The sequence below is a fragment of the Salmo salar genome, chromosome ssa25 (genome assembly GCF_905237065.1).
Source record: "Salmo salar chromosome ssa25, Ssal_v3.1, whole genome shotgun sequence".
NCBI classification, from domain to species: domain Eukaryota; kingdom Metazoa; phylum Chordata; class Actinopteri; order Salmoniformes; family Salmonidae; genus Salmo; species Salmo salar.
Window position 1 is genome coordinate 36,951,959 of NC_059466.1, and position 26,515 is coordinate 36,978,473.

A 26,515-nucleotide genomic window follows, 5' to 3' on the forward strand; every position below is an offset into this window, starting at 1 on the left:
CATTCATCACCCCTCCTCTCCCCTGTAACTATTCCCCAGGTCGTTGCTGTAAATGAGAATGTGTTCTCAGTCAATTTACCTGGTAAAATAAGGGTAAAATATATATTTTTTAAAACAGAGCAGCCAGAGTAACAGCAAAGTAGCTGCATTTGTGTTTGTTTAAGATGTTTTCTAGTGATTTTTTGGGATACATTCATAACAATGAGCTCATGACATGCGATTTCACCTGGCATAGAAAATCTGCTCTCTCGCCAGGCCACTGTTCAGCGAACACATTTTTTGTATTTTGGTATTTTATCAGGAGTGGTAAGACATACAGCACTACCCAACACTACTGTACAATACACTGTATATATACACTACCATACACAGCAAAACCACTATAATTAACTGTTGTGATAGCAGCAGCTACTCTTCCTGGGGTCCACACAAAACATGAAACATGACATAATACAGAACATCAATAGACAAGAACAGCTCAAGGACAGAACTACACAATCACTTCAAACTGAAGCTGTAATGACAGCAAACTATCTGCATTTCATTTATTTCTTTTTTATATACCATAGAAATGATGCTGATTAATGATTTTGACTGGCTGAGAAAAGCTGCCAGCCTGTCTGTCTCATCCTGGCTCCCAACACATTCATTACCACAGGACAGCTGAAGATTGACTTTCAATGTTGAAACAATGTTGCAAATGTCTGAGAGACAGACGGCAAGGTTATTACAAATCTCCGCTGTTGAAAACCAAATGCCAGTCTAAAAGAAGTACAAGATAATGTATAGATGCTTTTTACAGTGTAGATCTAGTTTATAAATTGCCTGGCTGGGCTGACGAGACAGTGGATTGCGCAGTCAGATGGAACAGAGTAAATAGGCATTTCAACGTCATACATTTAGCCTGAGCTAACTTGTGGAATAGACACCGCCTGGAATGCGGTTTTAATCAATCAGCATCCAGGATTAGACCCACCAGTTGTATAACAGACCGTATACCATGGGTATGACAAAAAATGACAATTTACTGGTCTAATTACGTTGGTAACCAGTTTATAATAGCAATAAGGCACCTCTGGGGTTTGTGGTATATGACCAATATACCACAGCTAAGGGCTGTATACAGGCACTCTGTGTTGCGTCTTGCTTAAGAACAGCCCATAGCTGTAGTTTATTGGCCATATACCACGCCTGCTCGGGCCTTATTGCTTAAATATACAATACAATTACATGGGACCAAACACAGTACAATAAAGCCAACAACACCAATTGGGTCACTGTGTCAGATTGTAAGACAACCAGTTCCACCATAGCCAGCTCCAACTTACCTTAGTTGTCCCACCTCCACCTATCCTGTCACTGGCTCTCTGGGGCCTCATTTCCTTCATTCTATTAAACAGCGCTTTGTCTTACACAGTGTTTTGTGGTGATTTCTGTTCAGAAGTGGGTCCTTGTTGATGAACAAATAACAGGCATAATTTATAGGGACTATGTATTTACTCTGCAACAGTTAAATCTTGCTCATTAAACAGTCTTTGATAGAAGTGAGACAACTGGATTTGAAAAATCAGAGCCCTTACCTCTCTCTCTCTCTCTCTCATCTATTATTTTTGCTGGGTTCCAGTGCTTTAGTTACACACACGCACGTACACACACGCACGTACACGCACGTACACGCACGCACACACACACACACACACACACACACACACACACACACACACACACACACACACACACACACACACACACACACACACACACAGAGAGAGAGACTAGATTTAGCTAGCCAGTAAGTAGGTTAGCTCTAACTTAGTTACACACACACACACACACACACACACACACACACACACACACACAGAGAGAGAGACTAGATTTAGCTAGCCAGTAAGTAGGTTAGCTCTAACTCCTGGCAGGGGTTCTTCCAGCGAATGGAACACGTTCTATGGTAATGATGGTAATACCATCTCCCTGGTCTATTGGAATTCTTCCTGACAGTGTTGTAAAAGAGTTGCTGTCATTAGTTTACTGTGTTTCCCTGAAGATGGATGCCATCTGACGGCCTGATTCATTATGTGCCGAGACATCTGATATGAGGGGTAAATAATGTCAGATGCCTGCCTGGCACAGTGTGTGGTGACTTACAGGCACTGCTTGGTTCCAAGCTGTCGCCACCAGGCTCCAGTCCCAGGCTCCAGTCCCAGGCTCCAGGCCTGATGGTAATGCAGTAATGGTCTTGGCCCATAGTGGCAGGTATAGGGGCTAGATCTCTAGGGTGATTAGTAGGGCTCCCCTTAGGTAAACACATAGTCGGCACCACCGCTGTCAGGACTGGGGAGAGGAAAAATGGATTGTACAGAAAAGATGGAGAGTGTTTAAACGTCATTCCTCCAGTACATTATTAGAGAAAGTTTGACTTATTATGCAGTTAAGTTTGGTTTCCAACTGCCATCTTTGTTGGGTGCATGGACTCAAGTGTGGGAAGGGAAAGGGGATACCTAGTCAGTTACACAACTGAATGCATTCAACTGAAATGTGTCTTCCGCATTTAACCCAAACCCTCTCAATCAGTGGACATCATGGGCGCCCAGGGAGCATTTGTTGAACCAACGACCTTTCGGTTACTGGCCCAACTCTCTTAACCACTAGGCTACCTGCCGCCGCTATAGGGAAGAACCTGTTGTTGTTTTAATGATCAGGTTTGATTGAATAGGCCTCCCTATGACTCACAGTATTGACTCTGTCTCCTCTTTGACTCTACAGTGTCCAGTGTTCCTGAGTCCATTGAGTCCACGGCTGGAATTACCAAGGATGACTGGGTGGTAAGTCACAGTCATCAGAGTCATCCCCATGACAACAACCCTTGACCTCCAGTCGGTCCAGAGGTTATTTCTGGGAAACAGTGAGAGGCACAATCCTATATGGCTGTGATGATGTATGCTGAGCGTTCAGCTATATAAATATCAAAACAAATCCACATAGGAGTGCTTGTCAGCATGGAATATATTACAATGCTGTGTTTGAGGTAGTGTCTTACTGAGACTGCTGCTAGGTGGTGTTAACCAGGACTCTCCTGTCTAGTGGTGAGACTGCTGCTAGGTGGTGTTAACCAGGACTCTCCTGTCTAGGGGTGAGACTGCTGCTAGGTGGTGTTAACCAGGACTCTCCTGTCTAGTGGTGAGACTGCTGCTAGGTGGTGTTAACCAGGACTCTCCTGTCTAGTGGTGAGACTGCTGCTAGGTGGTGTTAACCAGGACTCTCCTGTCTAGTGGTGAGACTGCTGCTAGGTGGTGTTAACCAGGACTCTCCTGTCTAGTGGTGAGACTGCTGCTAGGTGGTGTTAACCAGGACTCTCCTGTCTAGTGGTGAGACTGCTGCTAGGTGGTGTTAACCAGGACTCTCCTGTCTAGTGGTGAGACTGCTGCTAGGTGGTGTTAACCAGGACTCTCCTGTCTAGTGGTGAGACTGCTGCTAGGTGGTGTTAACCAGGACTCTCCTGTCTAGTGGTGAGACTGCTGCTAGGTGGTGTTAACCAGGACTCTCCTGTCTAGTGGTGAGACTGCTGCTAGGTGGTGTTAACCAGGACTCTCCTGTCTAGTGGTGAGACTGCTGCTAGGTGGTGTTAACCAGGACTCTCCTGTCTAGTGGTGAGACTGCTGCTAGGTGGTGTTAACCAGGACTCTCCTGTCTAGTGGTGAGACTGCTGCTAGGTGGTGTTAACCAGGACTCTCCTGTCTAGTGGTGAGACTGCTGCTAGGTGGTGTTAACCAGGACTCTCCTGTCTAGTGGTGAGACTGCTGCTAGGTGGTGTTAACCAGGACTCTCCTGTCTAGTGGTGAGACTGCTGCTAGGTGGTGTTAACCAGGACTCTCCTGTCTAGTGGTGCGACTGCTGCTAGCTGGTGTTAACCAGGACTCTCCTGTCTAGTGGTGAGACTGCTGCTAGGTGGTGTTATGGGATGAGGTGAAGGCTTTGAAGATTAGCTTGGCTGTTGATATAATAATCCATTACTATTCTGGGGCAAGAGTTACAGCGAGATAGGTAGAGGTAGAGAGAGAGAGGGAGGGAGGTTATCACTCAGTTTGTGAATGCAGTACCCTATGATCTTTGTGGATTCTGCCAGTAGACTAGCAGCTGTATTGTGATAAATAGAGCAGGGAGCTCCAGTCTTAGTCTTGGACAGTAACTGGGTCTGCTGGTTTACTTGCTTGCTAAGGCCCTACATGATTAATTGGAGTAATTACATGGACTGGAAGAGGTTGGAAAACTACCAGTCAGTAACTGGCATTTACAGCTAACTACACATAACAGAAGCACCAGGCATCGAGCTGCCCAGAAACAGACTACAATATCTTAGACTTTAGAGTTCTCTCTATCAGACAGAAGCTAGGTAGTATTATGCCCTGGAGTAGCTGTCACCACCATGTAGGTAGATTCAACTTAATAACAATATGCACAGCATGTGTATGTAAGTAAATCCTTTTTGTCAGTCATTAAGGCATGGAAACCTATATTCCCAATTTTGATTATAATTGTATGGAGTTCAGGGTTGGGGTCAATTCCATGTCCTGAATTGACTGAAATGGAATGGAACTCCAACCTAATTGTGTGACAGTTTAGGTTCTAATGTGTTTCTCTAATGTCCTGGAGGAAATCTTGGCTGCTGAGATGACCCCAGATGCCCCCGAGGTTAAAGCTGAGGATGTGACGATGGGGGAGAATGATGTCATCATTCTGGAGGAGAGCGTGACCCTCCCCCCTAAGCCTGAGGTGACCATCAATGACACAGGCATGGAGGAGGAGGGTCTGCTGTTGGGGAACACTGTGGCTATAGAGAGCCCTCCCCTGGAGCACCTCCCCGCAGACCCTATCTCCCCCGAGCAGCCAGAGGGCACTACGGTCCCCAAGCCTCCTCTGGAGATAGAGGCCTCTGGGTCAGGTGTTGACAGACTTGAGGACCTGCCCTTCCAGTCCAAGGAAGAAGAAGAGTCAGCATCGGCTGCAGAAGAGGAACATACCATAGAAGAAGAGGTAGTTTTGGAAGAGGTGATCATAGAGGAAGAGATCTTAACAGAGGAAGCAGAAGCGGAGGTCCCTGAGGAAGAGGAGGTAGAGGAGGAAGCAGTGGAGGTCCCTGAGGAAGAGGAGGTAGAGGAGGAAGCAGTGGAGGTCCCTGAGGAAGAGGAGGTAGAGGAGGAAGCAGTGGAGGTCCCTGAGGAAGAGGAGGTAGAGGAGGAAGCAGTGGAGGTTCCTGAGGAAGAGGAGGTAGAGGAGGAAGCAGTGGAGGTCCCTGAGGAAGAGGAGGTAGAGGAGGAAGCAGTGGAGGTCCCTGAGGAAGTGGAGGAAGCAGTGGAGGTCTCTGATACTGCAGAGGTTCTAGAAGAAGAAGCTGAACCCTCAGAAAACCTTGAGTACTCCATCCTAGAGACAGAGACCATAGAAGAGTTGGAGGAAGAGAACCCTGCCTTTGTCCCTGTGGAAACGATGGAAGCTCCCGAGCCAGCGGAGAACCTTAATGTCCCCGAGAATGCCATGGAGACTGTATCCCCAGATGAGCCTGAAGAAGAGGCTAATAAGGTGTTGGCCCATCCAGAAATATCAGGATATGGAGAGGAAGTTAAGAGCTTAGAGGAGGGACCAATCATCGAGGAGCCAGTAACTGGAGAGGATGCCTTGGAGGTGGAGGAAGAGGTGGCAAAAGAAGAAGTGGTGATGGAACTTCTGGATATGACTGAGATCTCGGTGGACAACCTGGTAGAAGACGAGATGTTATTGGTCGACGAGGCTGTTCCAGAGGCCGCTCACCCCACCACTCTTTCTGCAGAGAAGGAGTCGCCCTTCACCCAAGACTCTGATGCCGTAGTAGAAGAAGAGGCTACAGAGGCCACAGGCCTAGACACAGCCCCAGAACCGGAGGCAGAAGCAGAGGACCAGGGGGTCAACCCAGCTCTCACACCCGCCAAATATTACCCTGGCCCAGACATTTCCATCACTCTGGAGGTAATAAAAGATGACGGAGAGATGATGGTTGTAATGGACATTAGTCAGGGCCCTGAGTTTTTCCTGTCTGAGTGACCATGTGACCTGACTAGGAAAAACTCCCCTTGTTATAGTACTTTACTTAATCTATTCATCTGTTAGCGCAGACATTTCCTTGTTGTATCATAAAAACTACCAAATGTTGTTCCACATTGACCAATTGCACCATGAATTGTTTCATGTCTGTTAAACCAGCTGCAGACGATAGGCCCTATGACAGACTATGACCTGGTCCCCTTCGGTGGCACCAACCAAACAGAGGAGGGAAGCAGCGGGTACCCCTCTGGAGGGGTACATGGTGTGGACCACAGCGTTGCCATGCCAATCAACCCTGGGCGGGCGCTGATGGTGTTCTTCAGTCTGAGGGTAACCAACATGAAGTTCTCAGATGACCTCTTCAATAAGAGCTCCCCGGAATACAAGGCCCTGGAACAAAGGTTCATAGAGCTGGTGAGCTATTCATTTTTAGCCTTTATTCCCCCTTTCCCATTGTAGACAATTAGAAAATACACGTTTTACTTGATGTGTGATACTATATGTAGAGGGTGCTCACTCTCTGTATCTCTCTCTCTCTCTCTCTCTCTCTCTCTCCATCCCTCCGTCTCTGCCTGCCCCCCTCTAGCTGCTCCCCTACCTCCAGTCCAACCTTAGTAACTTCCAGAACCTGGAGATCCTGAACTTCCGGAACGGGAGTATTGTGGTCAACAGCCGGATGAAGTTCGGGAAGCCGGTGCCTCGCGGCGTCAACAATGCAGTCTACCTGATCCTGGAAGACTTCGCTAACACAGCCTACAAGACCATGAACCTGGCCATCGACAAGTACTCACTTGACGTAGAGTCAGGTAAGGTTGACAACTATCACATATTTCACCAGAGACACAACGGAGGGTTCCTAATTATTCCTAAACACTCCTCCTTTAGGTTTTGGGGAGTTCAAATGCATTAAAATGTGCATATCCACATGGATTATCAATTAAAAGCATGGCACATGGATTGTCAGTTAAAAGCATGGCACATGGATTATCAGTTAAAAGCATGGCACATGGATTATCAGTTAAAAGCATGGCACATGGATTGTCAATTAAAAGCTTGGCACATGGATTGTCAGTTAAAAGCATGGCACATAGATTATCAGTTAAAAGCATGGCACATGGATTGTCAGTTAAAAGCTTGGCACATGGATTATCAGTTAAAAGCATGGCACATGGATTATCAGTTAAAAGCATGGCACATGGATTATCAGTTAAAAGCATGGCACATGGATTGTCAGTTAAAAACATGGCACATGGATTATCAGTTAAAAGCATGGCACATGGATTGTCAATTAAAAGCATGGCACATGGATTGTCAGTTAAAAACATGGCACATGGATTATCAGTTAAAAGCTTGGCACATGGATTATCAGTTAAAAGCATGGCACATGGATTGTCAGTTAAAAGCATGGCACATAGATTGTCAGTTAAAAGCATGGCACATGGATTGTCAGTTAAAAGCATGGCACATAGATTGTCAGTTAAAAGCATGGCACATGGATTGTCAGTTAAAAGCATGGCACATGGATCCATTTAGGCATGAAAGCTCTCTCCAGGGAGGTTCTAATCTAGACTGAAGACAAAGAGAGTCACTTTTCAAAATCAGAGACTGAGGATGTGTGCGTGTGCGTGCATGCGTGTGTGTGCGTGTGTGTGTGTGTGTGTGTGTGGGCTAGGTGTTAAATGTCTCGGGCGTTCTCAGGCGTTCCTTCCATTACTCAATGTCTTGGTCACACTGATTGTGTAACTACAGCAGTGCTTCTCAATTATTTTCTGTTAAGTCCCCCCTAGGAAGAAGTAAACATTTCGCGCCCCCCAACTCTCCGCCGCGACTGTAAATAGTATAATTTGTCTATAAAATTGTTATAAGTACACCTCTGCATAACATTGTATCCTTATTAACATTAAAGAAAACCAAAAAAGAAAAAAGAAAGAAATATAGATCAACTTACGAAAAGAATAACTTTTTTAACGTTGTTTTTTATTCTGTAACAGAAAAGACTTAAAGTGCATCAATTTGCCTGAAATTTAAAAAAAATTCAAACCTTATTTAAACTGTAAACATTTTTTGACCATTTGATACTGAAAAATTAAATTAAATATTATCAATAAATAATAATACATTCAAATTGATCAGCAACATTAACTCAGGAGCACAATATATGAAACACTTTGACCTATAAAACAAAAATGAATAAAACAATTTGTGCAGATTTTTTTTAAATCAAAATGAGAAAGTCAGGATTAATGGCTACAATGAGCACGTTTTGCAGAGCACAGCTTTTCGAAGCGGGGTTTGAAGCATGATACTGCAACTCTCAGCTCCAGCTCAATGTTTAGCTGGGACCTGTAGTTGGTCTTCAGTGCAGCAACAGCAGAGAAGCCAGTCTCACAAAGATAAGATGTTGCAAAAGGAAGAAGAATGCCCATGGCCCTCTGCCCTAAGAGTGGATACTGCCTCTCTACACTCAGCCAGAATTCACTCAGTGTCTGTGATGTGAACCTCAGTCTCAATGTGGACTCAGACGTCATATCAATGAACTGGTCCTCCTCTGCAGAGCTGAAACCAGTTGGAGCTGGTGCATTGAAAGGATCTCTCACCCAGTCATATTGGGAACGGTTTTCAGGGAAGTACTTTTTAAAGAATCCCATCAGTGATGAAATATGCTCCTTAATATATGGAATCACTGAGGTGGCATCATAGTCAGTAGTGTCAACAAATTCATGCAGGTTCTCGAATGAATCAGTATTTCCTTCATCAAGTCGCCTGCCCCACATTGCAAGCTTTCGAGTGAAAGAGCTGATCTTGTCTGTGACCTGAGGGAGGTGTTTATCTTTCCCTTGAAGCTGTAGATTTAGTTCATTTAGCTCTCCAAATATGTCACTCAGGTAGGCCAGTTTTGCCAGGAAGTTCTCATCACTAAATTTTTCTGCGAGGTCATACTTGTGCTCCTGCTCCGAAAACATTCTTATCTGCTCTCTGAGCTCAAAAACTCGGGACAAGACTTTTCCTCGTGACAGCCACCTTGCTTCACTGTGAAACAGCACAGCTTGATGTTCAGCTCCCATCTCCTCACAGATAGCAGAGAAGACTCTTGTTTTTAGTGGTATGGTCTTTATAAAATTGACTACACCTACAATGTCAGTCATAACCTCACTTAATTCAGAGGAAAGGTGCCTTGATGCCAGTGCTTCTCTGTGTATAACAGTGTGTCCACTCAGCATTAGGTGAGGCCTTCTTGATGAGTGCCCAAAGTCCTTTTCTCATCCCTGCCATGGTCTGTGCACCATCAATGCCAACACCAATGCAGTTCTCCCACTTTAGCCCATTCTCAGTCAGGAAGCAGTCCAGCATTTTGAATAGCTCTTCAGCTGTGGCTCTGTCTCTGACATATTTACAAAAAAGTAGATCCTCACACCGGGAGTTTGTCATGTCAAAACGTACATAAGCGATAAACAAACAGTCTTTGTTGCTGTCAGTTGCTTCATCGAACTGTAAGGCAAAACGTTTGCCTTTGAGTTTATCTACCAGCTGTTCTTTAAGATCGTTAGCAATGTCATTTATACGTCTGGCGACAGTGTCATTGGACAGAGGGATAGTTTTTATTTTTGCGGCACTTGCGTCATCCAGCATGTCAGAGACCATGTCTAATGCTGCAGGCAGTATCAGCTCCTCTGCTATGGAGTGTTTTTTTTGTTGCACTGAGCAATTTGGTACGCCACCTTATATGATGCTAACAGTGCTCGCTGGTTTACTGAAGTAGCATTCACAAAGCGGGACGATTGTTGGCAATATTCGGCACGTTTTCGCTGAAAAAACTCTGTCGGCTTATCAGCGTGATTGGGGTGTAATGTCTTTAAGTGACGCCTTAATTTATTTGGCTTCATGCTGTCCGCTGCCAACATTTTTAGACACAGTAAACATACCGGTCTTTCCTCGTCTCCCACCGTAGTCACAGTGAAGCCAAGCGCTACATACGCTTCATCATATTTCCTCGTCTTAGCTTTCGGGAGACTTACGTTTATCTCATTATCTCCGTCTTTCTTTTCATCCCTGTTAAATATTTTTCCATGGTGTCTCTTAAGGGTTTGTTATCTGCACTTCATATCTCCTGCTCTGTGCTGTGTGCTCTTGTTCGGTGCAAAAAAACCCTACTCCCTGAGGCAAAAAAAACCCTACTCCCTGAGGCAAAAAAAACCCTACTCCCTGAGGCAAAAAAACCCTACTCCCTGCGGCAAAAAACCCTACTCCCTGAGGCAAAAAAACCCTACTCCCTGAGGCAAAAAAACCCTACTGCCTGAGGCAAAAAAACCCTACTCCCTGCGGCAAAAATGTTCCCTGGGGTCACACGCGCCCCCCCTGGCATCGTGGTTTGTGGTTGTGACAGTATGGGATCATATGAGGCCGTAGATAATATAGAACTGATGACTGTTTTTGTCTCATCATGACAGATGAGCTGTCATAATCTGTCTGAGCCAATCACAACAAAAATAGCTAAGCCTTATGATGATTATATCCCAACATGACATTTCTAGGATTATATTATGTTCTTATAATAACCTTTTACCTCTACTAATTGTTATATCCCCCCGTTGTAATGCAATAAGAAACTATGTACTATATACTGTATGCTATGACTCAGGACTAAACTTCAAATAAATATCCAGAGCAATTGAAAATAATGTATTTGAATTGGAACTGGTGATCTGGATTTATCCAATGTGCACTTACCAGGAGTTGACTGTCTCTACCCTAACATTTCCTGTGTGTTGTTGCCAGGTGACCAGGCCAACCAGTGTAAGTTCCAGGCGTGTAATGAGTTTGCACAGTGTTCTGTGAACCGCTGGTCTGGCGAGGCGGAGTGTGTGTGTAACGCTGGATACTTCAGCGTGGACGGACTGCCCTGTCAGAGCATCTGTGACCTACAGACAGACTTCTGTATGAATGACGGGAAGTGTGACATCATACCTGGACAGGGGGCCATCTGCAGGTAGGTGTGTGTGTGTGTGTGTGTGGGGGGGGGGGGGGCACTGATCCCACTCTTTATTAAATTCCAATACATTTCCATATTGTAAAGCAGACTCTGACATAATGAACATGCTCACATTCATGTACACACACAGTATGTATAAACATATTTGTGTGCCAACATGAGTGTGAACCCTCTGTTTCACACCCACCATCACAAGTTCACTCACCCTCTATGGAACGTTTAATTTCCAGTTCACACACCCTCTATGGAACGTTTAGTTTCCAGTTCACACACCCTCTATGGAACGTTTAGTTTCCAGTTCACACACCCTCTATGGAACGTTTAGTTTCCAGTTCACACACCCTCTATGGAACGTTTAGTTTCCAGTTCACACACCCTCTATGGAACGTTTAGTTTCCAGTTCACACACCCTCTATGGAACGTTTAGTTTCCAGTTCACACACCCTCTATGGAACGTTTAGTTTCCAGTTCACACACCCTCTATGGAACGTTTAGTTTCCAGTTCACACACCCTCTATGGAACGTTTAGTTTCCAGTTCACACACCCTCTATGGAACGTTTAGTTTCCAGTTCACACACCCTCTATGGAACGTTTAGTTTCCAGTTCACACACCCTCTATGGAACGTTTAGTTTCCAGTTCACACACCCTCTATGGAACGTTTAGTTTCCAGTTCACACACCCTCTATGGAACGTTTAGTTTCCAGTTCACACACCCTCTATGGAACGTTTAGTTTCCAGTTCACACACCCTCTATGGAACGTTTAGTTTCCAGTTCACACACCCTCTATGGAACGTTTAGTTTCCAGTTCACACACCCTCTATGGAACGTTTAGTTTCCAGTTCACACACCCTCTATGGAACGTTTAGTTTCCAGTTCACACACCCTCTATGGAACGTTTAGTTTCCAGTTCACACACCCTCTATGGAACGTTTAGTTTCCAGTTCACACACCCTCTATGGAACGTTTAGTTTCCAGTTCACACACCCTCTATGGAACGTTTAGTTTCCAGTTCACACACCCTCTATGGAACGTTTAGTTTCCAGTTCACACACCCTCTATGGAACGTTTAGTTTCCAGTTCACACACCCTCTATGGAACGTTTAGTTTCCAGTTCACACACCCTCTATGGAACGTTTAGTTTCCAGTTCACACACCCTCTATGGAACGTTTAGTTTCCAGTTCACACACCCTCTATGGAACGTTTAGTTTCCAGTTCACACACCCTCTATGGAACGTTTGGTTTCCAGTTCACACACCCTCTATGGAACGTTTAGTTTCCAGTTCACACACCCTCTATGGAACGTTTAGTTTCCAGTTCACACACCCTCTATGGAACGTTTAGTTTCCAGTTCACACACCCTCTATGGAACGTTTGGTTTCCAGTTCACACACCCTCTATGGAACGTTTAGTTTCCAGTTCACACACCCTCTATGGAACGTTTAGTTTCCAGTTCACACACCCTCTATGGAACGTTTAGTTTCCAGTTCACACACCCTCTATGGAACGTTTAGTTTCCAGTTCACACACCCTCTATGGAACGTTTAGTTTCCAGTTCACACACCCTCTATGGAACGTTTAGTTTCCAGTTCACACACCCTCTATGGAACGTTTAGTTTCCAGTTCACACACCCTCTATGGAACGTTTAGTTTCCAGTTCACACACCCTCTATGGAACGTTTAGTTTCCAGTTCACACACCCACTATGGAACGTTTAGTTTCCAGTTCACACACCCTCTATGGAACGTTTAGTTTCCAGTTCACACACCCTCTATGGAACGTTTAGTTTCCAGTTCACACACCCACTATGGAACGTTTAATTTCCAGTTCACACACCCTCTATGGAACGTTTAATTTCCAGTTCACACACCCTCTATGGAACGTTTAGTTTCCAGTTCACACACCCTCTATGGAACGTTTAGTTTCCAGTTCACACACCCTCTATGGAACGTTTAGTTTCCAGTTCACACACCCTCTATGGAACGTTTAATTTCCAGTTCACACACCCTCTATGGAACGTTTAGTTTCCAGTTCACACACCCTCTATGGAACGTTTAGTTTCCAGTTCACACACCCTCTATGGAACGTTTAGTTTCCAGTTCACACACCCTCTATGGAACGTTTAGTTTCCAGTTCACACACCCTCTATGGAACGTTTAATTTCCAGTTCACACACCCACTATGGAACGTTTAGTTTCCAGTTCACACACCCTCTATGGAACGTTTAATTTCCAGTTCACACACCCTCTATGGAACGTTTAGTTTCCAGTTCACACACCCACTATGGAACGTTTAGTTTCCAGTTCACACACCCTCTATGGAACGTTTAATTTCCAGTTCACACACCCTCTATGGAACGTTTAATTTCCAGTTCACACACCCTCTATGGAACGTTTAATTTCCAGTTCCTGTGTGTGTGTGTGTGTGTGTGTGTGTGTGTGTGTGTTTATATATATTTTATTGAGTTGCTCTAACAGATCATTCTTACTATTCTAGCTGTCATTTAGTTGAGTACCGGTAGTGTTCTAGGTGTGTGTGAGTGGCACTGACTGTTGTTCTTTGTGGTTCTAGATGTCGTGTAGGGGAGAACTGGTGGTACCGTGGAGAACACTGTGAAGAGTACGTGTCAGAACCGCTGGTAGTCGGCATAGCGATTGCCTCCGTAGCCGGTTTCCTATTGGTGGCTTCCGGTGTGATCTTCTTCCTGGCAAGGACACTACGGGATCAGTACGATAAGGATGAGACAGAAGACCCCTTACGGTGAGAGTCAACACACACCACTCCTTTGTAATAGCCTCTCAGAGGGATGGTACAGTCAGAGTGTTGTGTGTACAGTACGTGTGTGTGGAGGTCCTGTGTGACTCAGTTGGTAAAGCTTGGTGCTTGCAATGCCAGGGTTGTGGGTTCAATTCCCACGGGGGACCAGTATTAAATTGTATGCGCTCACTATTGTAAGTCGCTCTGGGTAATGACAAATGACAAAAAAATAGTGAAATAAATCATGTTTGTGTGCTAGTAGCTGAACAAAGTGTAGGTGTCTCAAATCCTGTCAGGAACGCCCCTGGCCTCTACGTTACACTACAGTACAATACAGCAGCTTTAGAGGTGTCATGTTAGTTGTAAGTACCACCACAGACTGAACCTGTCTGAATATTTACTGTAAGAAGGACATGGAATATTCAAGCCTGGGTCAGACAGGATTAAATCAGAAGACTTGTCGGTCTCGGTCTCCTGTTAGTAGACTAAGCTGTAGCTCTCTTTGTCTCGCTCTCTCTCTTTCTTTCTCTCTCGCTCTCTCACTCTCTCACTCTCTCTGTCTCTCTCTCGCTCTCTCTGTCTCTCTTTGTCTCGCTCTCTCTCTTTCTTTCTCTCTCGCTCTCTCTCTCGCTCTCTCTCACTCTCTCTGTCTCTCTCTCGCTCTCTCTGTCGCTCTCTGTCACTCTCTGTCTTTCTCTCTGTCTCTCTCTCTCTGTCGCTCTCTGTCTCACTGTCGCTCTCTGTCTCTGTCACTCTCTGTCTTTCTCTCTCTCTCTCTCTTTCTTTCTCTTTTTCTGTCGCTGTCTGTCCCCCCAGGCGAAGGGGAGAGTATCCCGTCTCTAGAGAGGGCCACTAAGTACAACCCCATGTATGAGAGTGAGGCTACGACTGGCTATAGCCACTACTACCGCCGCTACCCAGAAGCCCCGGTCTACAGCAGCGCCAGCGCAGAGGCCTCCACAGACTTCAGCAGCGAGGAGATACGCCACATCTACGAGAACAGCGAACTGACCAAGGAGGTGTGTGTGTGTGTGTGTGTGTGTGTGTGTGTGTGTGTGTGTGTGTGTGTGTGTGTGTGTGTTGTTTTTTTTTTTTTGTTGTGTGTGTGTGTGTGTGTGTGTGGGGTGGAGGGACGGTGATAACCAATGTGTGGGATCCCGTCTCATACTTATCTTATACGTATCGTTGCCTTCCTTAATCTAATCTGTACTCTCTGGACATAGACCTACCGATTGGACACAACGTCTGTCTGTCATGTAACATTTCTCCCCCTGTTAACCCCACCCACCCTTCTTCCACAGGAAATCCAGGACAGGATACGCATCATCGAGCTCTACGCGAAGGACCGGCAGTTTGCAGACTTTGTGCGGCAGCATCAAACGTGAGTGTGGCTCAATTCATTCTGTCAGCTTTAACTTGAGATCTGAGAGTGTAAATCAGACTTTAATCAGAATGACGTTGGCTGGGAAGACAATTCCAATCCCAGAAACATCTAACAAGCTACAGTATGTCTGTCCCAGAGAGACAGTCACTCTGGTGTCACTTTGACTGGCAGCGTATGTCTGTCCCAGAGAGACAGGCCACGTTAGTGGAGACAGACAGTCACTCTGGTGTCACTTTGACTGGCAGCGTATGTCTGTCCCAGAGACACAGGCCACGTTAGTGGAGACAGACAGTTACTCTGGTGTCACTTTGACTGGCAACGTATGTCTGTCCCAGAGAGACAGTCACTCTGGTGTCACTTTGACTGGCAGCGTATGTCTGTCCCAGAGAGACAGGCCACGTTAGTGGAGACAGACAGTCACTCTGGTGTCACTTTGACTGGCAGCGTATGTCTGTGTCAGAGAAAAGAAGTCTGTGAGGTGTTGGGTTGCATGAGTTGGCATCGCGTGGTGATTTTGCAGTCGTATTAGTGTGATCATGTACGACTGCGTGTATATGTGTGTGTGTGCGCGAATGTGTGTCACTGTGTGTGCGTGTGTGGTCTAGTCTGTGTGTGAGGTACTGTATTTAGTTGCTTGGAAACCATGCACAGTTAGAGTGCCAAGTGTCTGCTGCTCAGTATCCACACTGCTCAGTCTAATCAGTGTGTGTGTGTGTGTGTGTGTGTGTGTGTGTGTGTGTGTGTGTGTGTGTGTGTGTGTGTGTGTGTGTGTGTGTGTGTGTGTGTGTGTGTGTGTGTGTGTGTGTGTGTGTGTGTGTGTGTGTGTGTGTGTGTGTGTGTCTTCCACAGTGCCCTGGATACACGCAGAGAGAGCACTCTTGATACACGCAGAGAGAGCGTGTCCACGTAGACCTGTTCGGGACTCTCAGCTGTATGCTGTGAAGAACAGGGTGCCCTATTCTCTTGTCCCGTCCTGCTTCCTCCTTTCTCAGTGCCTTCTCTCGATTGGGTGAGCTCTGCTGGAATGGCTGTGGTGGCTGTGGGCAGATCTTCTGCTCATTGGATGTCTTCCTTTTGGGGGAAGACCTGCCTCCCTCCATTTAGAATTATATTTGTTACCTGAAATGATGACAAACAAAATGCAATGCTGTCTAGGATACCTGTTCTTCAGGTAGCAGATAAGACATGATAAAGTCTTTCCTTTGCATTTAACGTCATATCTCAGCCCGTAGATGTTAAGGGAAGAACGTAGCGCTCTGAAAGTGTAAATATTGATCCATTGGAATGTTGGATATGTACTATAAGGTGTCATTGTCACTGTATCTGCTGTTGTACATATTATGTATGAACTAGAGCCAGTTCTCAAAGGAATGGTTTATACCAGCGGTGCACAGCTCAGGCCTTCAGGTAGCTCAGGCCTTCAGGTAACTCAGGCCTTCAGGTAGCTCAGGCCTTCAGGTAGCTCAGGCCTTCAGGTAGCTCAGGCCTTCAGGTAGCTCAGGCCTTCAGGTAGCTCAGGCCTTCAGGTAGCTCAGGCCTTCAGGTAGCTCAGGCCTTCAGGTAGCTCAGGCCTTCAGGTAACTCAGGCCTTCAGGTAGCTCAGGCCTTCAGGTAGCTCAGGCCTTCAGGTAGCTCAGGCCTTCAGGTAGCTCAGGCCTTCAGGTAGCTCAGGCCTTCAGGCATCTCAGGTCCTCTGCAGGGACTAAAACCAGCAGGCATTGTTGCCCTCTGGACCAGAGCTGTGTGCCCTTGTACTATACCCAGCTGTAGGTTGTGGGAGATTGAGAGCAGCTGACTGGCCAGTGTCTGTGCTGTCCTTGGTGCTATGGGGCCTGTCTCTGTTGTCTGGGTTTCTGGCCAGTAGTAAGCCTGGGTAGTGTTCTCCTGAAGTTGGGCAGAAGTTTGCTGGATGCACTCTGTTGGCAAATCTCAAGTCTCAGCCCTACATGGTGCTGGTGAGAAGTAGTCACTTTCTTTCAGGAAAAGTGGAAAATGTAGGGTAAATCTTCAATTTTTATTCTGCTGCAATAAATTCCCTTCTCTCTCTCCCTTTCTCTCTCACTCTACATCAGGAATCAGTTTGTTTTCTGTCGAAAAAAAAAGTGTTGAGAGAGCGAGCGCGAGAGAGAGAAGAGAGAGAAAGACAGGGAGCGAGAGACAGGGAGCGAGAGACAGGGAGCGAGAGACAGGGAGCGAGAGACAGGGAGCGAGAGATCGAGAGAGAGAGGAGAGAGAGGGAGAGAGGGGAAAGAGAGGGGAAAGCGAGGGGAGAGAGAGGGGAGAGGGGAGAGGGAAGAGAGAGCACGGAGAGAGAAATATTTTGCCTGAGGACCAAAATATAAAAGAAAACACATTTAGAATGGAAACAATCTTCAAGGGAAAAGAAAGCAAACCAAAGATTTTATCAGGCAGTCTGTTTTCAGATATAATGCGATAGAAAAGAGCATTAAATGTGAATGGGTACACAACATGTGCTCTGTGGATAAGCAAACTCTTAACTGCAGCTTTTACTTCAATTGAATTCACCAGCAATGTGAAAAAGGTCCATTCTGTAACCACTAGTTTGGCCATTATCCATGATTTTCAACCTGTAAGCATTTCACATTGAGAAGAGTGGTTTCCATGTTGTTCGTTTGGTATTTTCATCTGTTCCTCCACGGGTCACATGCTTGACCCTTCTTATGTTCGGAGTGAATCCTCAGTTGCAACTCTTCAAGCTATAGATTTCCTTTATCACGTTTGTTTTGAATGTGAATAGTCATAGGTCATAAGAATAGACAGGATGAATCTCAAATGGCAGCCTATTCCCTATATAGTGCGCCACTTGCCTAAAGTAGTGCACCATATAAGGTAAAAGGTCCTATTTGGGACGTAGCTACAGAAATTTAGGAGATATTTCATGTTTTAGGTTCATGTTATCCTGTCCTCTTCTCTCAGTTCTCTGTATGGCTCCACGTAAGTGAAAACACAGGTTACTCTGGTAAAGCATACGCTGACCTTCCACTTATGACAACGTCATGCCTTTGCAATCTGTGTGTGCATTTTGAAATAAATCTTCTCGTGTGCATAAAGTGGTTTTCTCGACATTCTCCACCTCCATCGGGACATAAAGCCAACGGTTGGATTCAGAACTCTGTGATGTAAATACTATCTAAGAGTTATGGTATGTAATTTACACTAGAATGTCAATTTGAATGTGCTTGAAATGTTGACATGTTTCATTGTACAAAGTTTGTTTATTTTTTTACATAAGCTCTGGTTTAATATTTTTACAATATTACATTACTACTTGCAGTTTTGTCAATGTTTATTCTTAAAAAATAAAGATTTAAAACAAAGCAATGATTAAAAATACATGTTTTATACTAAATTATGACTCGTGCTATGTTTGTTACAGAAGTCTCCCGTTGACATACTTGTATCAAGAACTGAACTTGTGTCAAGGATTGCTCATATTTTTCTGTAAGGTCTGTGGAAACGTGGTTTGTTTACAGCAGTTTCACTGAGAGCTTCAATTTAGGGCTATATTCATTCAGATTGACATCAGCATAGCGGTTGTTTCGCTAGTGTCGGAGGTGGAACTGCGTTAGAACTGTCAAATTCACAAGTGGCACGTTGCGTTACCTTATCGAGGACACTACCATTAGATGCAACGAAACCACACCCGACTACGATCCGGCACGATCCGTGTTACAAGTTCAAACACTCAAATTAGACTGATAGGCCAAAATCCCTCCATCCAAATGAACATGAAAACATGCATCAGCCTAACATCAATGGTTTTACATTTGACAGTCATTATTTCTATTATCAATAGAGCCTTCACTTTCTAGTGCTGTTTTCAACTTCTAACACGATAGGGACAATAGAGGATTGGTTTGTGACACACGAGGAGCTGCCCACCAACATGTCAGCTCATACCGCAGTTACACTGCCAAAACATCTGATATGCTGGTCAATGCTGGTCAACTCTGGTCAACTCTGGTCAACTCTGGTCAACGCTCAACCTGATTGAATCTATTGGAGCTGTTCAGCTCGTCAATCTGTTCATCGATTGATCCAGTATTGACGGGTTGATGAGCGCTAATCCAAAAAAGTGATCAGCATTAGGAGCTGTGGATTGGGCCAGCCAGCTTAAGGCCGGGACTGGTACATAAAATAATGTGTGCCAGTAATCACACACACTGCCATTACCAGGGCCCGCCTATCTTTAGTATGGTTGTATGGTCTCTCTCTCTCTCTCTCTCTCTCTCTCTCTCTCTCTCTCTCACACACCATAATGCATGCAAGATGTATGATCTGTAATTTGGTGGAACCTCTACTGAACTTTAGGCATCATGTTCAGTCACCTCTAATAGAAAATAAATTTGTTGGGTCAGTCAATGTGAATAAGTCCAGTGTTCGTGTCAGAGAGAAGTCTTGGCATTAAGGCCTAATGTGCTGAAGGTGAGTGGCTGATGCATTGTGACAGCTCACATTAGGGAAAAGAGCTTCACTTCCTGGAACAGCCTTATCCGCCTGATGTCACCAGAGGAGGGAAGACAGAACCACAAAGAGGAACTCTGATTCGTCTTGGTTCACCCCGCATTTGGAAATGGTTGAGTCATGTGAGTGTTATTTGGAGGCTATCTGTCTTTAGCCTCAGTAGTATACAGGGGGAAAAAGTACAATTACAGCACAATATTGTCCTGAAGACCTTCTCAAACCTTGTTCGTGTAGAGAGTGACTCATCTTGGATCAGATGCATGAGACCAAGATGACTTAATACCGTTTGTAGACATTATGCCCCTTCACCATCTTGCCTTAGGCACACATACACACACACATGCACACACACACACATACATGCACACACACATGCACACGCACACACACACACAACTAGACCGCTCCACTACACCTGCCATCCGTGTGGGACTTCTCCGTGACCACAGTGTGTGTATACATCATTAGACCAACACACTGAGAGCTCCTCCAGATGTCTCAGTCTGGGCTCAGTTCTCTGGCTATAGTCACTCTGGGTGATCACTGGCACTCTGTCACACACACACACACACACACACACACACAGAGTGAGATTGGCTCACAATAGGAGGGTCCCCATAAACACTGACCTGGTGTCGGTTAGGATTTTGAGAAGGTAAACTGATCCTAGAAATGTGTCGATCTTCTACCCACCCTGCTACAGCAGGCAGTGATGTCAGGACAGGACATCACAGTTCCTTGGGCTTTGTCATTGTGTCTGGGACATGAGCATACCTGCTGCCTACTGCAGCTGGGTAGTGGATAGTGCAGTGACTGGGTCTGAAGGAGCAGACAGAGGGGTGCGTAGGAAGGACAGGAGCTCACAGGAAACCCCATGGAGCAGCAGTGCATTCTTTGACCTTGAGGAGCTTTGCAGGATCATGAAGGCCCCTCACATGGCAATTATCTATCCTTTCCTATCCCTTTCTCTCTCTCTCTCTCTCTCTCTCTCTCTCTCTCTCTCTCTCTCTCTCTCTCTCTTTTGTCTCTCTCCCTCTCTCTCTAAATTTCACTCTCAATGTTCTGCTTTCTGCCAGGCTATCGTCTCCTCTAGATCTGTCTTCTTCTTCTACATGTCTACAGCTAAATTCTGAGAAGTTGAGCTGCTCTCATCAGGTTTTAACACTGTGGGGTTCTGCAGCCCTCGTCTGCTCTGCTCTGCTCTGCTCTTATGGGGGACCGAGTGGCGCAGTAGTCTAAGGCACTGCATCGCAGTGCTAGAGGCGTCACTAGAGACCCGGCTTTGATCTCCAGTTGTATCACAACTGGCCGTGATCAGGAATCCCATAGGGCAGCGCGCAATTGGCCCAGTGTCGTCCGGGTTAGGGGAGGGTTTTGTCGGGGTAGGCCATCATTTTAAATAAGAATTTGTTCTTAACTTACTTGCCTAGTTAAATAAAGGTTAAATCAAATAAAAAACTGCTCTACTCTCATTTGTCCCCTATCCTCCTATTTCACATCATCCACATTGTTTTTCTCAGCATTGTCAAAAGCAATGAAAAATCTGTGTTGCTCAACAGATCAACTGATCAATATGAGGAGTGATGAGAGATGTTTACTGCCAGGTGTAAGGCCTGGTCTCAGTGAGCTGTTTACTGCCAGGTGTAAGGCCTGGTCTCAGTGAGATGTTTACTGCCAGGTGTAAGGCCTGGTATCACTGAGATGTTTAATGTCAGGTGTAAGGCCTGGTCTCAGTGAGAGAGGTTTACTTCCTGGAGCAAGGCCTGGTCTCAGTGATGGATGTTTACTGCCAGGAGTAAGGCCTGGTCTCAGTGAGAGATGATTTCTGCCTACAGTAAGGCCTGGTCTCAGTTAGAGATGTTTAATGCCAGGTGTAAAGCCTGGTCTCAGTGAGAGATGTTTACTGCCTAGAGTAAAGCCTGGTATTAGTGAGAGATGTTTACTGCCTAGAGTAAGGCCTGGTCTCAGTGAGAGATGTTTACTGGCTAGAGTAAGGCCTGGTATTAGTGAGAGATGTTTACTGCCAGGTGTAAGGCCTGGTCTCAGTGAGAGATGTGTAATGCCAGGTGTAAGGCCTGGTCTCAGTGAGAGATGTTTACTGCTAGGTGTTAGGCCTGGTCTCAGTGAGAGATGTTTAATGCCAGGTGTAAAGCCTGGTCTCAGTGAGAGATGTTTACTGCCTAGAGTAAGGCCTGGTCTCAGTGAGAGATGTTCACTTCCCAGAGCAAGGCCTGGTCTCAGTGAGAGATGTTTAATGCCAGGTGTAAAGCCTGGTCTCAGTGAGAGATGTTTAATGCCAGGTGTAAAGCCTGGTCTCAGTGAGAGATGTTTAATGCCAGGTGTAAAGCCTGGTCTCAGTGAGAGATGTTTACTGCCTAGAGTAAGGCCTGGTCTCAGTGAGAGATGTTTACTTCCCAGAGCAAGGCCTGGTCTCAGTGAGAGATGTTTACTGCCTGGAGTAAGGCCTGGTCTCAGTGAGATATGTTTACTGCCAGGTGTTAGGCCTGGTCTCAGTGAGAGATGTTTAATGCCAGGTGTTAGGCCTGGTCTCAGTGAGAGATGTTTAATGCCAGGTGTAAAGCCTGGTCTCAGTGAGAGATGTTTACTGCCTAGAGTAAGGCCTGGTCTCAGTGAGAGATGTTTACTTCCCAGAGCAAGGCCTGGTCTCAGTGAGAGATGTTTACTGCCTGGAGTAAGGCCTGGTCTCAGTGAGATATGTTTACTGCCTGGAGCAAGGCCTGGTCTCAGTGAGATATGTTTACTGCCTGGAGCAAGGCCTGGTCTCAGTGAGAGATGTTTACTGCCTGGAGTAAGGCCTAATCTCAGTGAGAGATGTTTACTTCCCAGAGCAAGGCCTGGTCTCAGTGAGAGATGTTTACTTCCCAGAGCAAGGCCTGGTCTCAGTGAGAGATGTTTACTGCCTGGAGCAAGGCCTGGTCTCAGTGAGATATGTTTACTGCCTGGAGCAAGGCCTGGTCTCAGTGAGAGATGTTTACTGCCTGGAGTAAGGCCTAGTCTCAGTGAGGAATGTTTACCTAGAGTAAGGCTTGGTCTCAGTGAGAGATGTTTACTGCCAGGAGTAAGGCCTGGTCTTGGTGAGAGAAGGCTCTGGACGGGTCCTGTCCACAATCCCAGGGTTTACTCAAGCTGTTAGCTAATGTTAGGGTTGGCACTTACTGTGGTATCAGACAGCTTTTTCCACAGCATGACTTCCCATAACAAATCCTGGCACCCCCAAGTTTGATCTCTTAATGTGGAAACCCCCATAATAATTCAGAATACTGTGGCAATGTTGGACCAGCTCACTATTTGTCAGGAACCACCGAGAATTAATGTGGACTTTGAACCCTGAATGTGACCACACGTTATAATGTGAATATTGACATTCTCTTTGCCACCCCTGGGGGGCCCTGTCTGTGTTTGGAGGTCCGAGATTGACGCCTCCATCTCCGTACAAGTAATGTAGGATGAAGTTTACCCTGGACACAGATCTGAGGTGAGTTTTGTGTTTCCCCTGTTATGGTTAGGTTTGGGGTTTGGAGATGGTAAGCTGATCCTGTATCTGTTTTAATATATGAGTGCAACTTCCGAGCCCTGGAACGCTGGGTAGCTATGTGTTTTCCAACCTAGAATCCTCTCTACACCCTCATTGTTATATTTGGGTATTTTCAGAGCAAATTTCAGAGACATGCTATTACATTGTGGCTTTTTATGACCCCTACAAAAAGGTTATTCGGCTGTCCCTATAGGAGAACACCTTTTTGGTTCCATTTAGAACGCTCTGTGGAAAGAACCAAAAGGGTTCTACCTGGAACTCAGAAGGATTCTTCACAGGGTTCTCCTATGGGGACAGCCGAAAAACCCTTTTAGGTTCCTTTTTTTCTAAGAGTGTATCTTACCCAGACATAGATACAGAAATGGGTACTGCCTGGAGGGGGAAACATTTGGCTTGGAGGAACTCCAAAACCTGTTAGAGATGAATTAGCCTGTTGATCGATGTTTTCCCTGGTACTGGATATTAAACTGTATGTAGGAACTTCATTGAATGGCTGCGTGCCCGGGGGACTCACTTCCCTGACGGACATTGCAGATAAATCCAACCAATCCAACTCCTTCATCACCCACATGTGCTTAAGGAAAAGGCCTGGTCCGCTGGTGCCTCTGATGAATGGAACACAAAACAGTACAGCAGGAAACGCTGAGTCAGGTAGACATGGAGCCCATGCATCATGTACGCACGCACGCACACACGCACACGCACTCACCCAAGATTTGATGGTACATGGCCCCGTCCATCGTCCCTTTGATGCGGTGAAGTTGTCCTGTCCCCTTAGCAGAAAAACACCCCCAAAGCATAATGTTTCCACCTCCATGTTTGACGGTGGGGATGGTGTTCTTGGTGTCATAGGCAGCATTCCTCCTCCTCCAAACACGGCGAGTTGAGTTGATGCCAAAGAGCTCCATTTTGGTCTCATCTGACCACAACACTTTCACCCAGTTGTCCTCTGAATCATTCAGATGTTCATTGGCAAACTTCAGACGGGCATGTATATGTGCTTTCTTGAGCAGGGGGACCTTGCGGGCGCTGCAGGATTTCAGTCCTTCACGGCGTAGTGTGCTACCAATTGTTTTGATGGTGACTATGGTCCCAGCTGCCTTGAGATCATTGACAAGATCCTCCCGTGTAGTTCTGGGCTGATTCCTCACTGTTCTCATGATCATTGTAACTCCACGAGGTGAGATCTTGCATGGAGCCCCAGGCCGAGGGAGATTGACAGTTCTTTTGTGTTTCTTCCATTTGCGAATAATCACACCAACTATTGTCACCTTCTCACCAAGCTGCTTGGCGATGGTCTTGTAGCCCATTCCAGCCTTGTGTAGGTCTACAATCTTGTCCCTGACATCCTTGGAGAGTTCTTTGGTCTTGGCCATGGTGGAGAGTTTGGAATCTGATTGACTGATTGCTTCTGTGGACAGGTGGATTTTATACAGGCAACAAGCTGAGATTAGGAGCACTCCTTTAAGAGTGTGCTCCTAATCTCAGCTCGTTACCTGTATAAAAGACACCTGCTCAAAAACCAGCTTTTTACATTAGCATGTGACGTTCAGAACTAGCATACCCCCCGCAAACTTCCGGGGAATTCGCTAACATTTTACTAAATTACTCACGATAAACGTTCACAAAAAGTATAACAATTATTTTAAGAATTATAGATACAGACCTCCTCTATGCACTCGATATGTCCGATTTTAAAATAGCTTTTTGGTGAAAGCACATTTTGCAATATTCTAAGTACATAGCCCAGGCATCACGGGCTAGCTATTCACCTTATCTCAGCTCACTGGTCACCATAGCAGCACCCACCCGTAGCACGTGCTCCAGCAGGTATATCTCACTGGTCACCACCAAAGCCAATTCTTCCTTTGGCCGTCTCTCCTTCCAGTTCTCTGTTGCCAATGACTGGAATGAACTGCAAAAATCTCTGAAACTGGAGACTTACCTCCCTTACTAGCTTTAAGCACCAGCTGTCAGAGCAGCTCACAGATCACTGCACCTGTACATAACTCATCTGTAAATAGCCCATCCCATCTACCTCATCCCCATACGGTATTTATTTATCTTGCTCCTTTGCACCCCAGTATCTCTACTTGCACATTTATCTTCTGCACATCCTACCATTCCAGTGTTTAATTGCTATATTGTAATTACTTTGCCACCATGGCCTATTTATTGCCTTACCTCTCTTATCCTACCTCATTTGCACATGCTGTATATAGATTTTTCTACTGTATTATTGATTGTATGTTTGTTTATTCCATGTGTAACTCTGTGTTGTTTTATGTGTCGAACTGCTTTGCTTTATCTTGGCCAGGTCGCAGTTGCAAATGAGAACTTGTTCTCAACTAGCCTACCTGGTTAAATAAAGGTGAAATAAAAAAAAATGAAATTTAGGAGTACACCACACCACATCAGTCACTGGATTTATCAATAAGTGCATCGATGATGTCGTCCCCACAGTGACTGTACGTACATACCCCAACCAGAAGCCATGGATTACTGGCAACATCTGCACTGAGCTAAAGGGTAGAGCTGCCACTTTCAAGGAGCGGGACTCTAACCCGGAAGCTTGTAAGAAATCACGTTATGCCCTCTGATGAACCATCAAACAGGCAAAGCATCAATACAGGACTAAGATCGAGTCGTACTACACCGGCTCCGACACTCGTCGGATGTGGCAGGGTGTAACGTCCGTCGTCAAAGGTAGACCAAGGCGCAGCGTGAGTTGGGTTCATCTTTCTTATTTATTTAAAGAAAGACACTGTGAACAAAATAAACAAACAAACGACGAAACAGACTCTCAACCAGCAACAACGATCTACACCTGTTCCTGATTGAGAGCCATACACGGCCGAAAAAAAGAAAACCACCAACATAGAAAAAGAAACCTAGAACGCCCACCCATGTCACACCCTGGCCTAACCTAAAATAGAGAACAAAAACCCCTCTCTATGGCCAGGGCGTTACACAGGGCTTGCAAACCATTACAAACTACAAAGGGAAGGACAGTCAAGAGCTGCACAGTGACATGAGTCTACCAGACAAGCTAAATTACTTCAACGCTCGCTTCGAGGCAAGTAACAATGAAACACGCATGAGAGCATCAGCTGTTCCGGACAACTGTGTGATCATGCTCATCGCAGCCGATGTAAGACCTTAAAGCAGGTCAACATTGACAAAGCCGCAGGGCCAGATGGATTACCATGTACTCCGAGCATGTACAGACCAACTGGCAAGTGTCTTCACTGACATTTTCAACCT

General features: G+C 45.6%; 1 protein-coding gene across 1 annotated transcript in view; it reads left to right on the forward strand.

Moving 5' to 3' along the window:
• The window catches only part of impg2a (interphotoreceptor matrix proteoglycan 2a), a 61,196-nt gene extending 42,616 nt beyond the window's left edge, over positions 1-18,580 (forward strand). The window contains exons 11-19 of the mRNA XM_045707437.1: positions 2,767-2,825; positions 4,654-6,003; positions 6,238-6,492; positions 6,665-6,884; positions 10,855-11,065; positions 13,641-13,825; positions 14,640-14,845; positions 15,128-15,207; positions 16,060-18,580. Of these exons, the coding sequence (XP_045563393.1) occupies positions 2,767-2,825; positions 4,654-6,003; positions 6,238-6,492; positions 6,665-6,884; positions 10,855-11,065; positions 13,641-13,825; positions 14,640-14,845; positions 15,128-15,207; positions 16,060-16,120 (2,627 nt within the window). The 3' untranslated portion in view covers positions 16,121-18,580. The remainder of the gene's footprint in view (positions 1-2,766; positions 2,826-4,653; positions 6,004-6,237; positions 6,493-6,664; positions 6,885-10,854; positions 11,066-13,640; positions 13,826-14,639; positions 14,846-15,127; positions 15,208-16,059) is intronic.
• Positions 18,581-26,515: the final 7,935 nt, after the last annotated feature.